The 25,498-nt window shown below is 36.7% G+C and overlaps 1 protein-coding gene across 1 annotated transcript in view; it reads right to left on the bottom strand.

The window, feature by feature from the left end:
• Window positions 1-25,498, bottom strand: part of ACTR2 (actin related protein 2) — a 39,957-nt gene that overhangs the window by 7,753 nt on the left and 6,706 nt on the right. Inside the window, exons 2-7 of the mRNA XM_059187837.1 lie at window positions 23,603-23,713; window positions 17,925-18,140; window positions 14,303-14,375; window positions 9,785-9,921; window positions 8,004-8,153; window positions 3,641-3,786 (exon numbers count right to left, since the gene is read on the bottom strand). Of these exons, the coding sequence (XP_059043820.1) occupies window positions 3,641-3,786; window positions 8,004-8,153; window positions 9,785-9,921; window positions 14,303-14,375; window positions 17,925-18,140; window positions 23,603-23,713 (833 nt within the window). The remainder of the gene's footprint in view (window positions 1-3,640; window positions 3,787-8,003; window positions 8,154-9,784; window positions 9,922-14,302; window positions 14,376-17,924; window positions 18,141-23,602; window positions 23,714-25,498) is intronic.

Raw genomic sequence — 25,498 nt, 5'->3', positions numbered from 1 at the left:
ATAGCTGCCTCCATAATAAGAGTAACATAACTAAGTGAGGGTCTGAGGAACTCTTCTAGTGAAGTTCAGGAGCTGAGCCACAGCTATTCTGGCCTCATCCATCCTGGCTTCCAACGGCTCAGCCTATCATGACCCCAGGGAGCTTACAGAAGCGTGCGGCTTTTACACCCACTTGCAGAGCTCCGCACACAAGTGTAGCACATGCAGTTGAGCTATGGCTCCACATGGTCCGCTCCCACGAGCATTTACAGGTACACCTTCAACATGCAGAACACACGGAGCTGAGCTGTGCTACTTCCCAATGCTAGCTCTGTTGTAAGGTCCTGAACTGGACTCCAGTTTCTTTGGGAATGCCAACACTTCAATCACCACCAATAGGTATATATTTTGAGTCCAATTTTACTATTAATGATCATTAAGTCGAGGGACAAAAGCATCTACCTAATCCCCACTAAGAGAGGTTTAGATTTTTGATCATCTCACATTAAGTTTATAGCTTGTTATAAGCAGTTGGCTTGCTATTTTTATTACTTTTCATTATTACCCTGCTCCTCCGCCATCCCACAAAAATTAGTTTGATGGTTATTTAACTCAGGGTTAAACACACAAGTAAGCAAACATTTGCTTTTTACAAAATGCTTCTGAGTGAATTCCTCCATAACCTGGATGTACAGGAGGGCTGTTCAACTATGACTCAAACTCTAGATGCAATAAAAGGTTATCAACTTATTTAATAAGTAAATAAAAATTTTTGGATAGCCAAAAAAACACAAGAGACAAATGGAAAATCAGAAAAAGTACCTGCAATAAATATCACGGAGCTATAATATAAAAAGAGCTTTTAACAAACTGAGGGGGAAAATTACAAAAATTCTACAGAAGCAAAAGCCATGAACAGATAATTCACCAGAAAAAGACAGAAACAGCCCTAAACATAGAAAAATATGTTTAACTTCTCTCTTAAGTAAAATACAAATTGAAACTACACTGAAATATCATCTCACTCATCAGACTGGCATAAAAGTTAAAAAGTTGCCAGGGCGCCTGGGTGGCTCAGTGGGTTAAGCCGCTGCCTTCGGCTCAGGTCATGATCCCAGAGTCTTGGGATCGAGCCCCGCATTGGGCTCTCTGCTCAGCAGGGAGCCTGCTTCTCCCTCTCTCTCTGCCTGCTTTCTCTACCTACTTGTGATCTATCAAGTTAAAAAAAAAAAAAAAAAAAAAGTTGCCAAACTATGACCAAGCTGTGGGGACACACAGGTGCCCTCATCTATTACTAGTGGGAAGAAGAAGGGTCCTAACATCCAGACAGGGGAACTGAGCAGTAACAAAACTATATGCATTTACTTACCCTCAGACCCAACAATTCCCTTTAGAAATGTTTTCAAATTATATATGCCCAACAGTACAAAAATATACTGTACAAAAGGTTATTAACTGCAGCATTATTTGTCTACAAAAATACTGGCATCTACCTACATAACCCAGATTCACCAAATGTTATGTATACACTGAGGAAAAAAGGACAATCTCTAGGAATGGTCGGGATTGTTTAGGATATATTAAGTGAAGTGCAAAAAAGCATTTATACTAAGCTACGTTTTGTATAAGAACAAATAAGAAACACAGAAAGGATAAAGCCAAGCTAATGAGATCATTTACCTGTAAGAGGGAGGAAGACTAGGGTAGAGAACAAGGGGCTGGGAGAGTAATACTTCAAAATATGCTTTTTTTTTTTTTAAAGATTTTATTTATTCATTTGACACAGAGAGATCACAAGTAGGCAGAGAGGCAGGCAGAGAGAGAGAGAGGAGGAAGCAGGCTCCCCGCGGAGCAGAGAACCCAATGCGGGACTCGATCCCAGGACCCTGAGATCATGACCCGAGCCGAAGGCAGCGGCTCAACCCACTGAGCCACCCAGGCGCCCCCAAAATATGCTTTTTATATAGTTCTGACTAGATGGTAATGTTTTACCTAAAAAATTAAAGCTAAGGCAGGACTATCCTGTGCTACAAAACAGAATGTGCTCAAAGAGATAAGAGCATGTCAAAGGATACACAGGTGTGTTTGAAGGGGCTCTCCCTGGCCAAATCAGGAACAATTTGAGCATCAAAATAAATAAAGACAGTAACAGATTAGAATCACTGGACAGGGCGCCTGGGTGGCTCAATGGGTTAAGCCACTGCCTTCAGCTCAGGTCATGATCTCAGGGTCCTGGGATCGAGTCCCACATCGGGCTCTCTGCTCACCAGGGAGCCTGCTTCCCTCTCTCTCTGCCTGCCTCTCTGTCTACTTGTGATTTCTCTCTGTCAAATTAATAAATAAAAAATCTTAAAAAAAAAAAAAAAGAATCACTGGACAAAATCACGAGTTCACACTGATAACAAGCAAAACGAGGCAATGCGCTTCCTTATGCTGGAATGCCAATTAATAAATATAGAAAGAATGACAGAATTAGAAAATCACCTTTTTGAGAGCACAATAAAAATGGATTTAGGCAAGAATCATCAACAATACTAAAAGGGGTGAGGGGGCAGGGTTTATTTATTTATTTGACAGAGAGAGTGAGCACAGGCAGATAGAGAGGCAGGCAGAGGTAGAGAGAGAAGCAGGCTCCCTGCTGAGCAAGGAGCCCGATGTGGGACTTGATCCCAGGACCCTGAGATCATGACCTGAGCCGAAGGCAGCTGCTTAACCAACTGAGCCACCCAGGTGTCCCAGGGGGCAGGGTTTAATGAGGAATAGGAGATCGATACAGTCCCAAGGTACTTTCCCACAAATTACTTACAAACTAAGAAAGGAAAAATACAAAAACTGAACAGGAAACTTCACCAAGAGCTTAATCCTAACATCACCAACAAGGAACAAACAGAACTCATCTCTGGATGGGACACCCTGAGAAGGACACATCACTTCAGTAGTATTCCAGCCCCAAATGCATAAGCTGGATCTAATCATGAAAAAACACTCAAACTCAAGTTGAGAAAAATTCTCTAAAATAATTGGCTTGTATTCTAAAAAGATGTTGCTGTCATGAAAGCCTGAAGAATTTTAACAGATAAAAGCTAAGACATGACAACTACATACACTGTGTGAGCTTAGACTTGATAATCTCCTGGGGAAAGGAAAAACTGTATAAAGGACATCACTGGGACAGTAGGCGAAACTGAAAAACGGGTGGCAGATAACAGCAGATCAGTAATCACTCTCCTGAGCTCAGAAACAGCACTGCAGCTAGTTAGAGAATAACTCTGTTCTCAGGAAATACAAAGCAAATATCAAGGAGTAAAGAGGACTTTCATGTTCAACATACTCTCAAAAGGCTCAAGAAAAAAGAGAGGGAGAATGATAGAATAAACATGCTGAATGTTAAAATTAGTAGAATGAGAAACTGAGTAGAGTATACATGACTTCTCTGTATTATTCTTGGGAAATTTTCCTTAAGTTCTGAATTATTTAAAAAAAAGTTTAAGGTGGTTTCTGAGACACAGTGATATATATCCAACATCAAATGTCACCCTCAAAAAATTCTTTTCCCTTATCTGTTCAAAACCATGAGTGAAGTAATAGGCAACTTAGTCACTTTAACTATACATACTCTATCTATTGATAAATAACTTTGAAACCAGCACTTATGATGTACCTGGTATCAATGTCAGCTGCCTGGATTGTGTTAAAAAGCAATTCGGCAACACCTACTCCCTCAACATTGATCAGGTGAGGCTGAAATAAAGCTTCTGGTGCTTCAAATCTCTCTCCCCCAACTTTGATAATGCGGCCATCTGGGAGCTAGAAACCAAGAATAACCAGGTATTAGTCAGCAAAACATATTTATTTAAAAATTTCCCAGTGTTCTTTAGAACACTAGTACTTTAAACACATCTGTTCAATAACCAAAATCATTATCAGCAATATGTTTCTCCTAAAATGAATTTTTGAAAAAGAAAAAAACAAACGAAATAAAATACATTTAGACAGTTTTTATTATCATGCTGTTTTGTTTTTTAAATGCAGAACATGCCATAACATCAGGAATTTCTTGAAAAAAGTGATGAATGCATGAGTGTGTCATGTTCCACTGCTGTGTGCAGCTAAGCATAAAAAAGAAGCATTAAGGGGTGCCTGGGTGGCTCAGTCATTAAGTGTCCGCCTTCTGCTCAAGTCATGATCCCAGGGTCCTGGGACAGAGCCCTGCACTGGGCTCCCTGCTCAGCAGGGAGCCTGCTTCTCTCCCTCTCCCATTGCCCCTGCTTGTGTTCCCTCTCCTGCTGTCTCTTTCTGTCAAATAAATATACAAAATCTTAGGGGGAAAAAAAAAAAGAGAAGAATTAATAAACCACTGCATTTGGATTACTGGCTGGTGTCAATGCTGTTTCTCTGTTTTAACACATTTGTGGTTTATTTTATGGATATTTTTACTATGTAGCATAGACACATTCAGTTAAAAATTTTAAATAATTTCTTTTACCAAATAATTGCACTGTGCAACTTTACTGTTTTGCCATCAAAACAGTTTATATCATGTGTAAAACTTCTGTCAAATCATGTAATCCAAAAAATGTTTTATGATTAGAAAAGTTTAAGAAACACTGATAGATTACTGTAATATATATTTTTAAAGGTTTTATTTATTTATTTGACACAGAGAGAGACTCCAAGAGCAGGAACACAAGCCGGGGGCCCAATGTGGGGCTTGATCCCAGGAGATGATGACCAGAACCAAAGGGAGATACTTATTGAATGAGCTACTCAGGTGCCTCAAGATTACTTTTTATTAAGCAGTTCTACTGTATCCTACTTACTAGACCCTATTAAATTTTTTTTTTTAAGATTTTAAGTAATCTCTACACCCAAAGTGGGGCTTGAACTCACAAGACCAAGTCACATGCTCTACCAACTGAGCCAGCTAGGCTCCCCTCTAGATCCTATTAAATTTTAAATAATGGATAAATATAATTTCAACTTAAGCAAATAAGATTTCTTACTTAAAGGATTTTATTTATTTATTCCACAGAGAGAGACACAGCGAGAGAGGGAACACAAGAAAGGGGAATGGGAGAGGGAGAAGCAGGCTTCCTGCTGAGCGGAGAGCCCAATGTGGGGCTTGATCCGAGGACCCTGGGATCACGACCTGAGCCAAAGGCAGATGCTTAATGACTGAGCCACCCAGGTGCCCCAGGATTTTTTTTAAGAGAGAAAGCCCATGCATACAGGGGGAGTGGAACAGGGAAAGGGAGAGAATCTTGACCAGGCTCTATGCCCAGTGTGCAGCCCAACATAAGGCTTGGTCTGCTGCTCAATCTCACGGCCATGAGAGCACGACCTGAGCTGAAATCAAGATTCGGATGCTTAGCCTACTGAGCTACTCAGGCGCCCACAGAGCAAATTAAGATTTAAACAACTGGTCAGATATCATTACAACATGACCCTGTGTATGCAGACAGTCACACGTTATGTTTATATTTAATTAAATGAGAAATGATAAGTAAAAACTCCCATTTATTCATTAATATATTTTATTATTTATTTATTTTTATTAATTTATTTTTTAATGTGGGGTCTGAACTCATGACCCCAAGATTAAGAGTTGGATGCTCGACTGACTAAGCCAAGTAGGCAAACACCAAAAAACTCCCATTTTTTTTAAAGAGAGAAAGAGAGAGAAAGTGTGCACATGAGCTGGTGGGGGGGTGGGCGCAGGGGTAGACGGAGAAACAGACTGCCCTCTGAGCCGGGAGATGGGCTAGGGATTGATCTAGGACCCCGAGATCACGACCTGAGCTGAAGGCAGATGTTTAGCCAACTGAGCCCCCCAGGTGCCCCTCCCTCTCTTAAAACCACCTCACAACTCATTGGATTGACCTAAATTATAAGCATGCTGGTGTATGCTGGCATCTGACCCACTTCCATAGGAGACACCAGAATTAGTCTTACAGTGACATGTCTCACAGTATATTTATAATAATACGACTACCGTAATTGTATTTGGACTCTAAAAATGACTTTGCAGTATGACAAAGTACCACAAAGCCAAGGTTTTTTTTTTTTCCTTAAAAAATTTACTCCATGTTTACAGATACAAGCAAAAGTAATCATATTTTTCAAAACCTCCACAAACTCTTTTAATAAATTGTATCAAATTAAAAAAAAAAAAACCACTCAAAAAACAAACAAATAACCCCCAAGGATACTGATTCAAACAAATACTCTTAAAAAAACAAAAAACCCATCAGGTGAGTTTAGAAACCACATGAAATCACCCAAAATATCTGGAAAAATTTTATATACAGTACACGGTTATTGGCAAAACCTCTGTAGCTCATACTTCAGCCTCTCCGAGGGTGTGGTTTCTTTCCATACTCTGGCTGCTGGTCAGCATGGGGCCACCTGGCCTAGGAGCTACCAACCTCTAGACCCTACCCCTACCTATTATGACTGTAGGATTCTCATTTTTTTGCACCAAATCTTATCCTATCCTTTACTTGTCTCTCCTTATCCCTCTTCACTTGCTCATCAGTTTCATTAGTCTACTGTTTTTTATTTATTGTGCAGCTGACCCTGTAACAATATGGGTTTAAACTGCACAGGTCCAAGGACATTTTTCCCGACAAATACAGTAAAGTACTGTAAATGTATCTTCTTGTCCTTATTATTTTCTTAGTAACATTTTCTTTTCTTCCTATCTTACTTTATTGTAAGAACATGGTATATAATACATTTAACATACAAAATACCTGTTAGTTGACTGTTTATGTTATTGGCAAGGCAATGACAGTAGGTTATTAGTAGTTAATTTTTGAGGGAGTCAAAAGTTATACATTGCATAGGGAGTGAGCGCCCCAAAAGTCACCTGTGTATATTTTTGTAACCCACCTCAAATTCTTTGAGAAAGGAGGGGAAAAATTAAATAAAACATGTTTTACATTTCTATTTCTCTCATCTTTTTGTCTCACGCCATTTTCTTACAAGTCAGGTATATGAAAAATTATAAATCTAAAGGAACTATCAAAAAAGCTTCAGAAAAGAATCTCCAGGGCAGATCTGGAGATTAATAAGTTGCTTATAAATTATTTGGATCAGTATTGCTTAAAAAATAAAACAATATAATTTATAAAAATTAACAATAATTTTTAAAATGTCTATTTCATACATATTTGTGATATGCAGAGCTTGCATGAATCAAACGGTTTAAGAATACTTGTTTTTATTGCCCATTACTTGATTTCATTTTAGTAATAACTAGATCAAAGATGAGATATGGAAGTATTTTCTACCCAGATGAATATAATAGACTTAACAATACATTAAAAAATCAGGTAGAATCTACTCTCCTGGTGTAACCTATAACTGGGTTCTCAATCTTACTTTCAAGTTAACATTTGTTTTCAACAGTTCATTAAGAAAATACGAAGTCAGGAAAAGACTGCCACCTACTGAATTATTATAGGAAAGCTATAGGATGAGCACTTCCCAAAGTACTCTTCCTAGAACAGGAGTCTTATGAAATGCTAGAATCCTGTAGTCTAATAAGGTTGAGAAACAGGCAGTTTACCACATTCTCACAGACATACACATACTAAGCACATCAAAGGTTCTGAGAAGCTCTTCATTAAGTGAAACTGAATCCCAAACTTATTGGACAATGTAAACTCCACTTTAATTTTTGTGAAATTACTTAATAACATCTCAGGGAAATAACACTCTGCAAAACACATGTTGAAAAGTGCTATTTTAGATCTCAGAATCTCAAAATAACATCTCTTATCTAATTACATCCTAAGGTAGAAAAGCTATTTATGATTTGCCTTATTTCACATTATATGGTGCCCTAAAATAATCAAATCAAAGAATCTTATTGTAGAAAGACATTAAAAGTCACACACATACATACTCTAACAACTCAAAATAAAAATACTGATTCTAAGAAAACCTACTTAAGCACATTATCAATAATCATGGTGCTCCATTTTAAAACCACATACGTATTAAATATCGAAAATACTTACTGTGTAAGATTCAACTAATACTGTGGTTTCTAAGGCCAGCTTCTGCTCTTGCTCAATATTATACCCCACATAACACAATTTTTCCTTAATCATGCGAACTGTTTCAAAGTCAGCAGAATGGTTGAAGGCATATCCTCGCAAAAGCAGCAGCTGGTACAAAAAAACAGTAGCAAATTCACAATTAATCTGAATGAGTTAAATCCTGGCAAGCTTTCATTGCTCACTAAACAGTTCAAGTCAGTAATAAATGCAATGGACAGTGGATCCTTAGGTCTTACTGAATATTTCAGAAATGGGAATAGTATTTTCCATGAAAGGACTTATATTTCACCTTCGCAGAGAGTGAAAGATTTAACAGTTTATGAGTAATAAATGGGTAAAGTAAGCTTAAAAAACCAAGCTAGTTTTAAAAAATGACTGTTTTGAGTGCTAATGTTTAGATAGTTTTGATAAATAATCAAAATAAATATTTCGATGAATATTATTTTAGTACTGGACTCCTATAATCTGCCATTTGCTCAATCAATGCCATATTCATGAAATATCCCTAGGTCTTAAAAAGTTTTATCCCTACTTCTAGCATTATGTCTGACATATAGTAGACGGGCAAGAGTATATGTCAATGAAATAAATGATTAGAATTCAAATTAACAGAAAAAATTTCAAATAAAGATAATTCAAGTTAACAGAAAAAAAACACCCCAAATTGGACTTTTCATACAAAAACTTTAAAACCCTCAGATATTCCTCAGACAGAATTTTGGCCTGGAACAAGAGTATTATAGTTCTCATTAGTTTAATCTCATTATTACTCTAAATGAGACAAATGGAACCCCATGTGAAGATAAAGACTTATACAACCTATTTTACTGCACAAACATCACCCTAGAATAGTTTCTCAACAGTAGCACCAATGATATTGTGGACCTTAATAATTCTTTGTTGTGGGGACTGCCCCCACTAAACATCTGTAGGATGTTTAGTAGCATTCCTGCACAGCTGGAACAATGAAAAATGTCTCCAGGTGTTGCAAAATGTCCCGGGGGTGGGGTGGGGGCAGCATTACCCCTGGTTGAGAGCCACTGACCTGGAGAGAATAAACTCACTAGTCTAAACTTTGTTTTTCAATATTAAAAATATACACATACCTCTAAATAACAGCCTTATATACTTTCTCCAGCAATGTTTTAACAAAAATTGTAACTAATTATAGTTAGAAGTAAACATTAATATATAGTGAACACTAAACACTGGATATATTCCATGAAAACTACTAAATATTGAAGTCTGGTACAACTGGGCCCATTAAGTTTTTTTATTTATTTGAAAGAGAGAGAGAGCATGAGTAAGGGATTGGAGGGGAGGGAGAAGCAGATTTCCTGCTTAAGGGACTTGATCCCAGGACCCTCAGATCATGACCTAAGCCCAAGGCAGACACGTAATTGACTGAGCCACCCAGGCTCCCCTCAAAAAAAGGTTTCATGGCAGAAAAGGCTGCCTCTATTGTTCAAAAAGTTTTACGGTCTCTTCTATTTCACTACCAAGTCTTCAGGATTAGCAAACATAATTATGTAATGATGTATTCTATTCTCATTACCACACCAGACAGCATGTGTGTAAATTCTACATGGATTTTTACATGAATAATGAATGGGGTAAATGGGTCATTCCCCCAGTGGTGCAGAAGATCTGCTATGATCCTGAGAGGATTATTTCAAATATGTTAAGTTAGTAAATATAAACTACAAAAGCTAATTTCTATGATGTCTTCTTTTGCTTACCTTGATAAGATATCTGGTAATATCCCTTCCAGCAATATCCAGTCTCCTGGTAAGGTGAGGGAGAGAAAAGCCTTCATACACTGGACAAATGTGAGTTACACCATCTCCAGAGTCCACCACTACTCCAGTCAATAAACCTGTGTGAGAACCATGAGGTTTTAAATAAAAAGCCAAATCAGAAAAATCAGAACCAGCAAATTTCAAAAATTAGTACAGAAGCCAAACTAGAAACTTCACCAACCAGAATGGTCTAGAAGACAGCATTTCTTTATTATTTATTTTGCAGTTTACTTCTAACATCTAGACACTAAAGTGAGTATTCTCACACATGCCTCTTGTGAGACCTTTTAATCTGTGTGCTATTCCAAGAGATAGGAAGAAACAGACTCTGAGACCCAGAACTGAAAAACACAACATGTTCTTAAAGCTCAGTACAATTCTTTATTTTTCTTTCCAATTTAATCTTGATCCCTGAATTTCCCTGAAGTGGAATTTTCTAAAGCATCATTGTAACTTTTAGGAAAACCATTTTGAGAGATAAATACAAGTTGATAGTGAACCTGCTGAAATAATGTGCTTATTATTTTTGTCAAATAATATATTCAAAACTGTGTCCTGGAAAAATTCCTATTGATACTAGATAGCTGGAAATTTGAGAACAATTAACCTTGGCAAGCCAAAGGATCACTTTAATTATTCACCAGAAACCAGAAAGACAATGTCAGCTAAACCTTTTAATAAAAGAACAGCAAAGAAGCTGCCTTGTTTCCCATACATACTATTTAAACTACAAATGAATGCAAAAGTTACCTTCTGCACTAGGGTTAATTTAGGGGAAAAAGAAAAGATGAAACTTTTTCTAACTCAAATTTTCTAATAGTTACTAGTCTAACAATTTTTTAAAAAAGATTTTATTTATTTGACAGACAGAAATTACAAGTAGGCAGAGAGGCAGACAGAGAGAGAGAGGAGGAAGCAGGCTCTCTGCTGAGCAGAGAGCCCGATGCGGGGCTTGATCCCAGGACCCTGGGAATCATGACCTGAGCTGAAGACAGAGGCTTTAACCCACTGAGCCACCCAAACGCCCCACATCTACTGCCTTTTAATGCTGCATTCCTTTCAACAAGAAAAACATTTCATTGCAAAAAAAAAGAGGAATCCACATCATTAATTCAAAAACACTCCCAGTAATATCAACTAAAGTAGGATTTACATTTTATTTTCCAAACAGACCTTCCCATCCAACTGCAGCCTATTTTCTCCCACTCCCACCAGGTTACAGAATAGCCTTTCGAAGTACACATCTGACCCATTTTCAGTGCCACACCATTTTGTCACTTGAGTATACGCTCTTCCACTTCAATTCCTATGGATTCTCTGAGGTTCAACTGAGTTCATACCTCTTCATTTACACCTTTCCTGACAACTCTTACCTCCAGATTCCCTAATTCCAATCAATTCCCTTCAATAGCTTTCTAAACCACCATGTCACTTCTCTTACTCACAAGCCTTCCATGGCTCCAAATGCTTCTTCCTACCTTGGGATAACTGGTAGCACTAGCCACCTTGTTTAGAAGGAGAATTTTACTGCGGGTCAGAGTTCTTTTGATCATTACTGGACTATCATTTCTCACAATTAAGGCTTCAATAGTTATACAAAAAATGACTAAATACCAGGAATTAAAAGACAGTATCTTCTCATTGGATGGAAATAAATGCATGAATACTGCTAGAAAAATCTGTTATGGTCAGTTTTATTCAAATACAATTTAAACAAAAATTCACTTTATTAACACTGTCCATCCTCACCACCCAAATGACACTATTATCACCAGTTTCAAAGCTTAGATTCCCCCAATTTTTAGTTATCTATTTTTTTCCCAAAGTATTTTCTTTTTCTTTATTTATTTATTTATTTGACAGACAGAGATCACAAGTAGGCAGAGAGGCAGGCAGGGAGAGAAGAGGAAGCAGGCTCCCTGCTGAGCAGAGAGCCCGATGTGGGGCTCGATCCCAGGACCCTGGGACCATGACCTGAGCCGAAGGCAGAGGCTTTAACCCACTGAGCCACCCAGGCGCCCCTCCAAAGTATTTTCTAAAATAATTTCTGGAATTCATTTTTCTAAAAATGAAGTAAAATTACCACAGTGCAGGTAAACACTCCTTATTTTTTTTTTTTTTTTTAAAGATTTTATTTATTTATTTGAGAGAGAGACAGTGAGAGAGAGCATGAGCGAGGAGAAGGTCAGAGGGAGAAGCAGACTCCCCATGCAGCTGGGAGCCCGATGCGGGACTCGATCCCGGGACTCCGGGATCATGACCTGAGCCGAAGGCAGTCGTCCAACCAACTGAGCCACCCAGGCGTCCCGGTAAACACTCCTTATAAAGTAACAAGTGATTTTAAATTCCTTCTTCAAAGGAAAATTATTCATAGCTGGAATATAATCACGTTAAGGTCAAGAAGACCTTACTCACTGCCATGTCCTTTGCACTAAACACAGCACAAGGTACATTCCACTTGATGAATGAACAAAACTTTTTTGAAAATTTAATTCCCCCAAGTATTTTCTAAGTATCTATATGTTGTACTGAAGACAGTTTAATGAGCCAAGAAGTATTTCTACAAGGTGTTTTTTACTAATCCATGCTTAGAATTAAATGGGTCACCACAGTGAGTCTTCTAAGTACACAGCTAATGACTAAGGCTGAAGATTTAGCTCAGGTGTCACCTCCTTTAGAAACCTTTGTCATGGGGCGCCTGGGTGGCTCAGTGGGTTAAGCCGCTGCCTTCGGCTCGGGTCATGATCTCAGGGTCCTGGGATCAAGTCCCGCATCGGGCTCTCTGCTTGGCAGGGAGCCTGCTTCCCTCTCTCTCTCTGCCTGCCTCTCCGTCTACTTGTGATTTCTCTCTGTCAAATAAATAAATAAAATCTTTAAAAAAAAAAAAAAAAAAAAAAAAAAAGAAACCTTTGTCATGCTGAGTCAAAATTATCTGTTTCTGTATCTTTTTCCCTATTAGACTCTAAATTCTTTGAGGGTATCTTCACATTTCAAGTGCCTAACGGGCTGTGTGGCACCTATTTGACAGCCCCATAAATTCTCTTAATAAGACTATCAGAATATAAAGAGCTCTCCCCACATGACCAATTTTTATTCGCAACAAAAAGGGATGCAGTTACTAATGGCAGCACCAAGAAAACATAAAAGTTAGGAAGACATTTCCAAATGTCGACCTTCTCCTCTACTATGTATATAACAAGTGTGATTTTATACTAACCTTTTTTGGATCTCTGTATTTTTTTTAAACTCTGACAATTCTTTTTTTTTTTTTTTTAAGGTTTTATTTATTTGAGAGAGAGAGAGAGTGAGCAGGAGAGACAGCACAAGTAGGGGGAGTGGCAGAGGGAGAGGGAGAACCAGGCTTCCTACTGAGCAGGTAGCCCAATGCCGAACTCAATCCCATGACCCTGGGATCACATTAGTCAAAGACAGATGCTTAACTGACAGAGCCACCCAGGCACCCCAACTCTGACAATTCTAAGGACGAATTCCAGCTCATTCTTCACTGCATAAAAAATTTTTACTTTGGGGCACCTGGGTGGCTCAGTGGGTTAAAGCCTCTGCCTTCAGCTCAGGTCATAATTCCAAGGTCCTGGGATCAAGCCTCGCATCGGGCTCTCTGCTCAGCAGGGAACTTGCTTCCTCGGTTCTCTTACAAAAAAAAAAATTTTTTTTTTTTTTTTACTTTAAAAAAGTTTAGGATGCCTGGGTGGCTCAGGTCATGATCTCAGGGTCCTGGGATTGAGTCCCACATCGGGCTCCTTGCTCAGTGGGGAGCCTGCTTCTCCCTCTGCCTGCTGCTCCCCTTGCTCATTCTCCCGCTCTCTCTCTGACAGATAAATAAATGACATCTTTTAAAAAAAGAATTAAAAAAAAAAAGTTCTAAAAGAGGGAACCTCCTACTTTTACAGACAATTATCATATGATCTCCCTGATATTGGAAGTTGAGAGGCAATGTAGAGGGTTAGGAAAGAAATAAATGAGACAAGGTGGGATTGGGAGGGAGACAAATCATTAGAGACTCTTAATCTCACAAAACAAACTGAGGGTTGGGGGGGCGGCGGGTGTGGGTAGGGAGAGGGTGGTTGGGTTACAGACACTGGGGAAGGTATGTGCTATGGTGAGTGCTGTGAAGTGTGTAAACCTGGCGATTCACAGACCTGAAACCCTGGGGCTAATAATACACTATATGTTAATAAAAAAAATAAAAAAATTTTTGAAAATTTGAGTTCTCTTTGCCGTAAGTCCTTCATTGCTTAATGAAGAAAATAAAAATATATGTGGTATTTTATTTGACTAATTTTAGAAATTATGAAAATATTTGAGTAAATATTTGAAAAAATTTAAATAAATATATAAATATTGTGCTTTTCTGGGATTTACAACTTACTGACAAACCAAATTCCTCTGATATAAAATGCCCTGAGTTGATTATTCTAAAAGTTAAGTTTCACCTACCTTGAGCATACAAAGTCAGAACTGCCTGGATAGCTACATACACACCAGAAAACTGGTAAGTTTCAAACATTACCTGAAAATGCAAAAGGAGAGAAAGAAATGCTGGTATTTAGAAGTTATATAATACGTATATATTTTATGCTTTCTTGATGGTTACAGAGTAGATTAGTTGCCAAAACAGAATCAAAAGGGACCTAAAAGAGTCCTCCATTCTCCTCAGCTGTCACAGAGCTCCAATGTGGCGAACAGATTTTTGGATGTACACGGAGTCCTCAAGTATTTCCTAAGTGCTACAAAGCCAAGATTTTTGAATATTTTGGTTAATAGCTAATTAGAGTGGAAGAAAGATTTTCGCATTTGAACAAGCCTTTCTTAATGATGTCCCTTAATGAAAATATCTTTTAATTCAAGGACAAACTACAGAAACTGCTCAACTGCTGACCTTCCCATCCCTTTGTCCTAACCTGGGCCAAGAGTAGAGTTCTACCCCCAACTGGTTAAAAAAAAAAAGAAAAAAAAGTAGTAAAATGGCAGGGCAGGAAGCCAAAAATATATGCAGTAATTCCTGAATGCTGGCAGATACAGAAACTGCCTAGCTGTTCCACCCACCCTCCCGGCTTGAGCCCTGGCTGTGGTGCCGCTCTCAGCTGAGCTACACTAAAGGGAGGAGTCTCCTTGTGCCCTCTCTGGTCACAACGATGCTCATTCTCTATAATCCAGGTGGGCTGGAACATCCTGTAGGACTTTTTCTCTCATCTACAGGGAGCACTGCTTGCCTGGCAGGGCTGACTACCACTGGGTAGATCTAGTGACCTAGAAATTTTATAAATGATCACAATGAGAATTACATAGGATTTAAATGTTATTACTCTGAAATACATATTCATCAATTAAGCAACTAGATATTCTAACCAGATATTCTAATCTAGCCAGTACTCAATTAAGAAACCAGATATTCCAACCTGTATTTTATACCATATCCCCTCTCCAGCCAGGAGAAAATGGAAGAGTTAAGCTGTATTTGTGTTTGTCATCATCAAAGTCCACTAGAACTTGTTTTTATTTGTAAGATAATTAGAAAATATTTGTAGTACTAAATGAACTTACTGGATAAGATTAAAGTAGGGCATTACCAGTCACAGCCAAATTTGCACTCACAAGTAAAAAAGAATATTAAAAGAAAATGAGACTTTATAGCACAGTGAGACCAATTCTTATCAGTCTCGCAGATAAAAAAACAAACAAAAACCACAAACATGTCCTAGTCAAATAGCTAGCTAGTGGAAGATACATCCAAGTATAATGTCATCTTTCTAACTTTTCATCCGAAAGGAAACTTGATTTTCATTCTGATGTTGTGTTGCTTTCCTAAGGTGGTTAACATGTGCAGGAGGAACCTTTTGATTTAATGCAAAAGTACCTCTAAGCTGATTTTACAATGTCCTACTAAAAATAAATACCAATTACAAATGACTACTTATCCATCACAAAAAGTATTAGTAGTTATAAATCACTTAGAAATAATAAGTTGCAACTAAAATATGAACTAATATAATAACGGCCATCTTTCACAGTTCTGGGGTGGTCAGGAGGGGAAAAAGTAGTAGTAAGATATAAGCCATAAGGAATGACATGGATTTTGTAACTAAAACCAGGATCTTAAATTTTTAAAACATTTAATATAAAACTTAAGCTTTAATCCAGAATTTAAAAATACTGTCCAGCAATAATCTCTTGTATAATCCTTCTAAAATTTCCACCAACAGCTAAATAGATGTAGAGCAGTGTCTGCAAAGCTACTAAGACAGAAACCATTATTATAAGCTTTTACCTCAAATAGAACAAGACAAAGTCATACAGTTCCTACCTCATATAAAACAAAATATAATGAAAGACAACCTTGAAAAGTTACTTCTCTAAACTCGGAAGAATGCAGACTTCTTGCTCTCTATACTTGCTTCCCCCAGGGCCCTTCAATCTCCTCTCGCTAACTCCCTCCTCTCTGGTCCTTAGCCTTCCCACTACTGTCTGTTCCCACTTCCCTGGTGAACGACTCCCAAGTTTCTTTCTCTAGCCTCAGACTTTTCTTCTGAACTTGATCTTTTACAGGTTTCCCCACTACCTGAAGGTAGAATATTCCTATGAAACCTTAAGTAAAGCTGAAATGTAAATCAAAGAAGCAATTACCATTAGTTTATATGGAAAATTGAGAGCTCCCAAACCCCGAAAATAACCTATCTTGGGCTTTTCTGATAACCTAGGACACATCTTGCTAATGGATGCACAAAATGAAACAAGATAAAGCACAGGTGCTCATACACACAGTTCAAAGCTATGGCACCTTGATGGCGCGATGCTGAGTGTTGTTCCAGGGTCAGAGTTTGGTGCCGCCACTCTCTCTGCTCTGGGTGTGTGCTGCCTCTAACAGCTCACTGTAGAAAAACTGCTGAATGCAATTTTTCCTTTTCCCCTTTTTCATTAAGTGAAAATCCTCTTCGGAGTTCTTTCAGTTAGTGAAAACAGGTACTAATGTAGGTCTCTGGTCAAAGTAAAGTGGCATAACATGAACTTTCGAAAAGTGGGGGATACCTCTCTCTGACATTTTTGACTGGATGTCTAATGAGGACCTACCATGTCCAAACTTAACTCCTGATCCATTGCCCTCAAATCCTACTTATCTGAGTCTTTTCCCATCTCAGTTGATGGTAATGTTATCCTCTGGGTGCCCATCCCAAAACCTTTTGAGTCATCCCTGGTTCTCCCCTCCTCTATTACCCATATTTAATGCACCAGAAAATGCTTTGGCACTTTAAAAATAGATTCACAGTCTGGCCACTTCTCTTTACTTTTGCTGCTATTACCCTGAATCCTAACCATCATTATCTTCTGCCTAGGTAACTGCAAGTTTTCAAACGTGTTTCTCTTCCACCCTTGCCTCCTTATGGTCTACTCACAACACAGCAGCCACAGACACCTAAACTGGAGCATGTCCCTTCTGCGTGACAGCACCTCATCTCACTCAGAGTAAAAGAATAATTCTCTTTAAGGACCTGTGAAGCCCTAGATGATCTGGCCCTATTATTTCCCTAACCTCATCTCCTACTGCTCCCCCATACTAGCCTCTTTGTTGACTCTCTAATATACCAGGCTTGTTCCCATTTTAAGACCTTCACACCGGCTAGCTACTTCCCTTGTCTGGAATGCTCTCCTCCAACATATTCTGGCTGATTCTCTTACTTTCTGTTTAAACATCACCTTCTCTTGATGCCTACTCTCACACCCTGTGAAAAATGTTACCCCCTCCCCACTCCTCTTAACCTGCTCTTTCCCTCTCTTTAGCATCTATTATCTTCTAAGGAACCATTCAGTTAATTTACTTTGTGGGCAGTGGAGGTGGGGTGGGTGTCACCTGCCAGAACAAGTTCCATGGCAACAGGACTTGATTTTGTTTACTAATATATCCCACTTAGAAATAATGACTAGTTAGGTTCTTAATAAATAGGATCTGGGGGGGAAACAATTATTTTCATTTCCTTTATTCTTAATAGCAATGGTAAAAGAACATCTGCTGTAACGTCACATCACAGAAAGACATATATACACATCCCACTTGAAAACTTACCTCTACAATCTTCTCTCTGTTTTTGGTGGGGTTCATGGGAGGTTCTGTGAGTAAGATTTTACAATTTCTGGTATCTATGTTAAGTTTCTCTGGTCCAAATGTATAATCCCACAGGTGTTTCATATCATCCCAATTTCGTACTATGCCATTTTCCATAGGGTAGTTAACTTCTAACATTGAGCGTAATTCACTTGCCTCATCACCGACCATAAGATCCTAGAAAATTATAATATCAAGGCTTTAGGCCAAATTTTTGCATAAAATATCTTCAGAAAATTACATTCCCATGATATTTTGGAAAACTTGGGAGTAATTTAATTTTAATTTTTCTGGCACTTTCAGATAAAGTTCTTCATTCCACAAGTTTAAAAAATCTTTTCTTTCAAGAACAATGCCTTGGAGAGTTTAATCATGAATAATAAATTTTTATGTACAATGTGGTTTAAATCAATAAATGGACCTTACCTTCAATACATATGCTTCCAAAAGAAGAGCATTAGCACAAATAAACCCCACATTTTCATATTTTGGAGGGTTTTGTATGAGGTTTCATCTGTTTCTTTTGCTCAAATGTTCAAAAAATAAGGCCTGTGATATGTGAAATAGCACATCAGGGAAAAAAAACTTGTAGAAAAATGCTCAATGCATGCAGTACAGTTCTTTGTACTAAATATTGAAATGGTAAGTGTAAATGATACGTTTTAATGTACAACAAAGCATAATGAAAAAAGTTAAAAATTAAATGACTCTTTATTATATTGTAATAATGCAGATATGCACCACATTACTTGCAAATTTCACAAACTTCCACCTGCACATGCCTCAGTTAGAACTGAAATTAAGTTTCTATATATGTCTCACCAAGATGAATGGAAATTTGTAGACATACCAAAAATTAAGACATAGGGAAACAATGTTTAAAAATTAGCTTATGAGCAACATTTCCAACCTTAAGTATAATACTGGAAAACTATGCTAGCACACAAGAAGCAGAGTACTCACAAGTCTTGTCTCCAAGGAGAGCATACTTAAGATGACCCACATTTGAAAAGTCAAATTTTGTATGTATAATAAGGCTAATGATGTCATAGAATTTAAGCGTATTTTAAAAATCAGCTATTCAAGCTACTCAATAATCCTGATTTCTACATATACTGATTAATTCAACTTAAAAAAGCTATCAGAAATAGCTACTGTTGCTACAACACCGTAAGTTTAAAACATGGGGAAATGAAATGTTAAAATTAACATAAAATGTCTTAAAATAAGGTTTAAATATATGTGAGTTTAAAACTTTTAAAAGTAACAATTTAAAAAAAGATCAGAGGTAAACCAGGGTGAGGGCTCAAAAAAAGAATTCTGGAAAAATCCACTGAAAGCAACAACAAAAAGGAAAAACAAAGTTAAAGCAGATGCTAGAAACGTTACAAAAACGTCTCTGTCGCAACTAATTTCTTATAAAGTTAATTTACCATAACATAAATACTTGAATTTCTTAAATATTAACTGTTTAAAATAATCTGATAGGAAAATGGAAAATTAAAAATCTGCATCTGTGAATTCTAATCAATGACATGCATATTTTGAATTACTTTAGGAGAAGTACATTGATACTTTGAAATACATCAAAAAATGAGATAGACTAATGGAGGGATGAATAAATAAATACGTGGTATGTCAGGGGAGTAAATATTAGTGTTAGAATCTAGGTGATGGGTATATGGGTTTCACTGTAGAATTCATTCAACTTTGCTATACATTCTAAACATTTAATCAAATGTTGGGGGGAATCTACACCTACAAGAACATATATTACTTTTAACCATTAACAAATGGTCACTTACATTACTTTTTAACTTTTTAACAATTAACAAATATAATACACAATTTTGTTACTTTCCTCTAGAATGTATCATTCTATGTGTTGTACAAAGTTAATAAATTAATTAGATGGCTTATATAATCAATACACATTCATAACTATAGCTCATCAAATTTAGAATAAGTCTGATCTGATTTCATCAGAATATTTACTTCTATTTCCATGCAAGAATACGGTTTTACATATGTCTGACCCAGTACCAATTCAAAATAAAAGTCTCATCCATCTACTTCTAAAGCATACATATATAAAGGATTAATTTAAAGAAACATCTAGCATTGAATATTTTATAATCCCTCTGAACAAAAAGGAAGAACAGTTAAAATGGAAAACAGGTATTAACCTATGAAATTAGTACAAATATTCTCAAGTAGCTCAGCACCTAATCCAAAAATTTATCTGTATCTAAAATATTAATTAAAAGAACCATAGAATATATATTCTTCCCTAGAATGTTTCAACTTCCAAAAACTACAAATGCCAAGAGCTTTATGTGACTTGCCTTATACCTCAGAACCTTAGATTTTTTTTTACCACACACCCTACCCCTGGATTTAAAGCCTCAACTACCACCTGTTACTTGAAAGAATGAGAAATCACAGTAACTATATGAGATGCTCTTTCAAAGGCATTTATCTTTTATGAAAAGCAGGCAGTGTAGCTTTATTTGCCAAGAATTATTCTGAACCATGTCACCTCAAATTGGAAAACTGAGTGAACACATTTTAAAACCCAAATTAAATCCCTAAGAAGGAAATTCCATAAAAAAAGTTTGTTAATAAAGCCTACACTGTTCTCTACAAGTATACACTTAATTTCCTTGAGATTTTAAGAATAATCATGATTTTTATTTAGTATAAATATAGGAATTTCCACATTTAAATGTTTTCATTTATCCAAAAGAACACTCCACAAAGATACTGTTACTAGTTAAAATACAAATCACTAAAAAAATGCTTGATCTTTGTCAAAACTGCTTACAAATAATATAAAAAACACACAAACCTGAAAACACCTACTATTGAAGCACTTAAGGACTGTCACAGAAAAATATAAAGAGAGCAAATTGTCTGGGATGTGCCCAGCTTCTAGTTCAAATTCTGGTTCACACAATGGTATTTATTTAGGGGGAAGGTGTGTTGTTTATGGAAAAGTCTTGTAAGACTTTCACATTTTTCTTACTTATCCTCAGATAATGTTGTAAAAATCTGCTCATCAATGAAAATGGTATAAGAAACAAATGAATCTCTTTTCCTCCCTTTTTACTATCTATAGTCATTGGCATATCAAAGTTTTACTCAGCTTATTACACATTTACTACCCAACTGGATGCAAATACATATAGACTATGATAGGCAATGTTTAATTTAACATTGATCAATAAAATAGATTTATCCAAATGTAACAACTTCACCACAATTCTCTGGATCATACGTATTCTAAATAAAGCTACTTGGTTTCTAATATTATGCACACCACATTCCATTTTAATTATAACATTCGTCTACAAGAAACACAAAATAATTCAAAACTATGTTAGTAATTAGTTCTGGTATGGTCCATTGTATGCAATCAGGAAAGTACAGGACTTAATTAGTTGCTACCAAATTGAAGCAATGAAAAAGGTTAAAAATCAAAGTACTTAAAATTAAAATATGGAATTACCCCCCTCCCCAATACTACAGGGACACAAAACAACAACTACTGTCCCATCAAGCAAAAGTGGAAAACAAACAGAGAGCATGTGTGTAACCTCACTTACCATCTTTTTGTTATTCTACTTCAACAGGTCAAGAAAGGTGAAGAGAGAGAAGGTAGAAGTAAGAGTCAGAAAAGGCCTAAATAAAATCCTCACTGAAATTTTTAAACATACAAGCAATAGAGACAAATTAGGTAGAGGTCAGATGCAGTACTATATTTTACGGAGTTAATAATTAGGGCCAAATTAACATGGACAGTTATTACTCCTGAAAGAAAATTAACTCATTAAACAATTTAAATTTCCAGTTTTTAGTCTATCACCACATTTCAGCTAACAAAACACAAAAGTATAAGTCAATCCACTAGGCACAAGAATCCCAAAAAGTCAAATTTCTTTACTTCATTACTGAATTTAAGAACCTTAATTAAGGAAAATAAATAACAGAAAAGGTCTAGTTGAGTAGGTAGAGGGTGAGTTTAGAGTGTTTTTTTTCTAAGCTCTAGTAGTCAAGTTAAATTTGACACAGATTTCTTTTACTATTTTCTACTGGAAGAACAAATTAACTTGAGAGACTTAAAAGACTGAGCAGATTGAACAGAAATGAGCCAACAGAACACAGAATGACAAACCATACAAGCAAATGCTACTAGGGAATTCCTTAGCAAAAATGTCTTAGAATATAGGCTAGTTTCATTTCTATCACTTGGCCTTAAAAAGCAAGAAAGTGGGAGTGAAAAGATATGTAATCATTTGTGCCATGTTAGAGACTAAAATGGTTAATATGTGATGTATCTGTATACCTCAAAAATGTTATTCTCCATAAAGTAGATAAAAAAGACATTCTTTAAAAGCCTAATATTGAATAAAAACTGTGATTTCCAACTTCATTTAAAAAGCTTGTCCTTATCACTGGTATTGGCTAAATTTTAGGTCATTCATTTAAGATTAAATTCAATCAGAATGTAAGGCATTGACAAAAACAGAAGGTATCCCCCCCCAAATTTCCCAAAAGACCCTGAAAAAAAATATATCATTTTGAACGTCCCATTTGATTGTAAACAGAGGCCAGAATCATTCACTACTTTAAATCTTTAAAAATGTAACCCGGAACCTCATTTTCGGTTGGCATCTATACTCATTATGTAACTCAATTCTCTAGTACCAAGAGCAGAGAGCTACCAAGTAGCAAGTCTCTCTCTAGCTATTACTACCTTCCTAGGTATCTCAAACAAATGTCCCAAAGAGGTACACTTAACTGGTATTTCAAATGACTCATAATCTAACTGAAGTTCTATGAAAGACTGTCCAGATAGGATCAACGATGCTAGCTTGTTCACAAATAATTCAGTAAAATGGCCCTTAAATTTGACTGCATTTTTTATAATCTCATCCCGAGGCCACCTAAAGAATTTAAGTCAATTGGTGACCACTGTCCTTTTGATTGTTCTGTTTTCTTTTCTTTTAAAATACTGTAATTCCCACTTCATTTCCAGTCTTTTTAACACAGAGAAAAATCTCTCATCCTTAATGTCCAATCTCTCACGTTAAATACATGACAACCTTCCTCCGCTCTCCTTACAGTAAGAGAAATAATGCAATAATGCAAGGCCAACTCAAGATGTGAGCACCTTCTTCCTGTAGCTTATGGAAATCAGTTACTCTATTAGTGAAAAAAAGAACCAATAAAATGTATACCCTGTGTTTTCCTGACTAGCTATATTAAAAAGTAGGAGAATTAGACCATGAGAAGGAAGGAAAAGTCATAGGTCCCAACGAGACACTAACATATAATGAAAAATATATGGAACTGAAAGACATAAAAATATCAGGCTGATTTCTTTTAAACATTATATGTAATAAGGGCTTTAAGTCCCTAATACAATGTTCACATCAACATAAAAATCTTATTGAGTTTTACTCCATTCAGAGAGTAATGGCCTATCAGTTTTTGTGTCTTTCTTCAAGTGTTGATATAAATTAAAAATACAAGAAATTCTGCCTCTTTGCTTATCATGGTATCGTATCTTATAACTACTTAATTCAAAGAACACCCCACAAGTTTTAATCCTCATTTATCAATAAATAAAATATTACCTTGATTTCAATGTTTCCCACTTTGGTGGTTGATCTGATAATAGGTCTTCCAACCAAAGCTGGGAAGATGTGTTCTGGAAAGTTAGAGCCCGCATATCCACACTTCACAAACTGAAAGAGAACAGTAAAAATGGATTAGTGTCAAGGTATTTACCATGTCCATTTAAAGAGAGCATCTGGAAAATACCACTTCACATTTATACAATATTTTAAACTTCTGGTGCTTTCAAATTATCCGAAGTCGTCACCCAATCTATTCTATCTTCCTTTTATTTCCTTTATGGCATGGACTACTTCAGAGTTTATGTTTATTTACCAGTTAACTACTTATTCAGTGCGCAGGTCTCCCTACTACAGGGAAAGTCTCAGAAAGTCAGGGAGCTTAAGCTGGGCAGTTCATGGTGGAGCCCAACACCTCAAAGAGATCTCAGCACACAGTGGTCATACAAGTGAGAAACAGATTCACTTAACAAATGCTAAGAATTTTTAAAAAGAGAAATGTCAGAGACTGAACAGAACTAATGTTTCAATTATCTTTGGCAATTCACTTAAGCAACATTTACCAAAATGGGGGAGAAAATGGCATCGGGACTAGCATCATATTAAAAAAATATATTTGGGGCATTTTTTTACTGTTTACACTTTTATATTTAGATAAATGTATTTAGTGATGCCAAGTAACCAGAATTTTATATTCAGATAGTGTAGTTCTCCAGTAAGGGGATTAACACTGACCCTGAAAATACTTTTAAGAAACTGATACACTTCAGGGAAATACAAATCAAAATCACAATAAGATACCACCACCTCACACCAGTCAGAATGGCTAAAATTAGCAAGTCAGGAAACGATGGATGCTGGTGAGAATGTGGAGAAAGGGGAACCCTCTACACTGTTGGTGGGAATGCAAGCTGATGCAACCACTCTGGAAGACAGCTTGGATGTTCCTCAAAATGTTGAAAATAGAGCTACCCTACGACCCAGCAATTGCACTACTGGGTATTTACCCTAAAGATACAAATGTAGTGATCCAAAGGGGTATGTGCACCCAAATGTTTACAGCAGCAGTGTCCACAACAGCCAAACTATGGAAAGAACCTAGATGTCCATCAACAGATGAATGGATCAAGAAGATATATATATATATATATATATAATAGAATACTATGCAGCCTTCAAAGGAAATGAAACCTTGCCATTTGTGATGAAGTGGATGGAACTAGAGAGTATTATGCTTAGTGAAATAAGTCAATCGGAGAAAGACAACTATCATATGATATCCCTGATATGAGGAAGTGGAGATGCAACGAGGGGAGTTTGGGGGGTAAGAAAAGAATAAATGCAACAAGATGGGATTGGGAGGGAGACAAACCGTAAGAGACTCTTAATCTCATAAAACAAACTGAGGGTTGCTGGGGGGAGGTGGGTAGGAAGAGGGTGGTGGGGTTATAGACATTGGGGAGGGTATGTGCTATGGTGAGTGCTGTGAAGTATGTAAACCTGGCAATTCACAGACCTGTACCCCCGGGGCTAATAATACATTATATGTTTATAAAAAAAATTTAAAAATTATAAAAAAAAGGAAACTGATACACTAAGAGACTTAACAACTACAGTAAAACTGAAAATAGAATCAAGGGTTTTTAATTTTTGTACCAATAATACAGCCTGTTCAGTTTTATTTTTAAGAGCAGACATTGCAAGGAAAATGCAATTAAAAACTTGAGGGCAGAAGGAGGAAGCTACAGACCAGGAAATGTAATCATAATCTCTACCTTCTTCCTTAACAAGTCTTTATTCATGTAAGTTATATTGTACAAGGATTTTTGTGTCTACTGATAAATCCCAAGTGCCTAGAACAGTGTCTGGAATGTAGGAAGTGCATACTATATAACT

Source organism: Mustela lutreola, chromosome 9 (assembly GCF_030435805.1).
Source record: "Mustela lutreola isolate mMusLut2 chromosome 9, mMusLut2.pri, whole genome shotgun sequence".
NCBI lineage: Eukaryota > Metazoa > Chordata > Mammalia > Carnivora > Mustelidae > Mustela > Mustela lutreola.
Note: the sequence above shows the minus strand (reverse complement) of the source record. Positions and strands in the feature narration are given on the sequence as shown.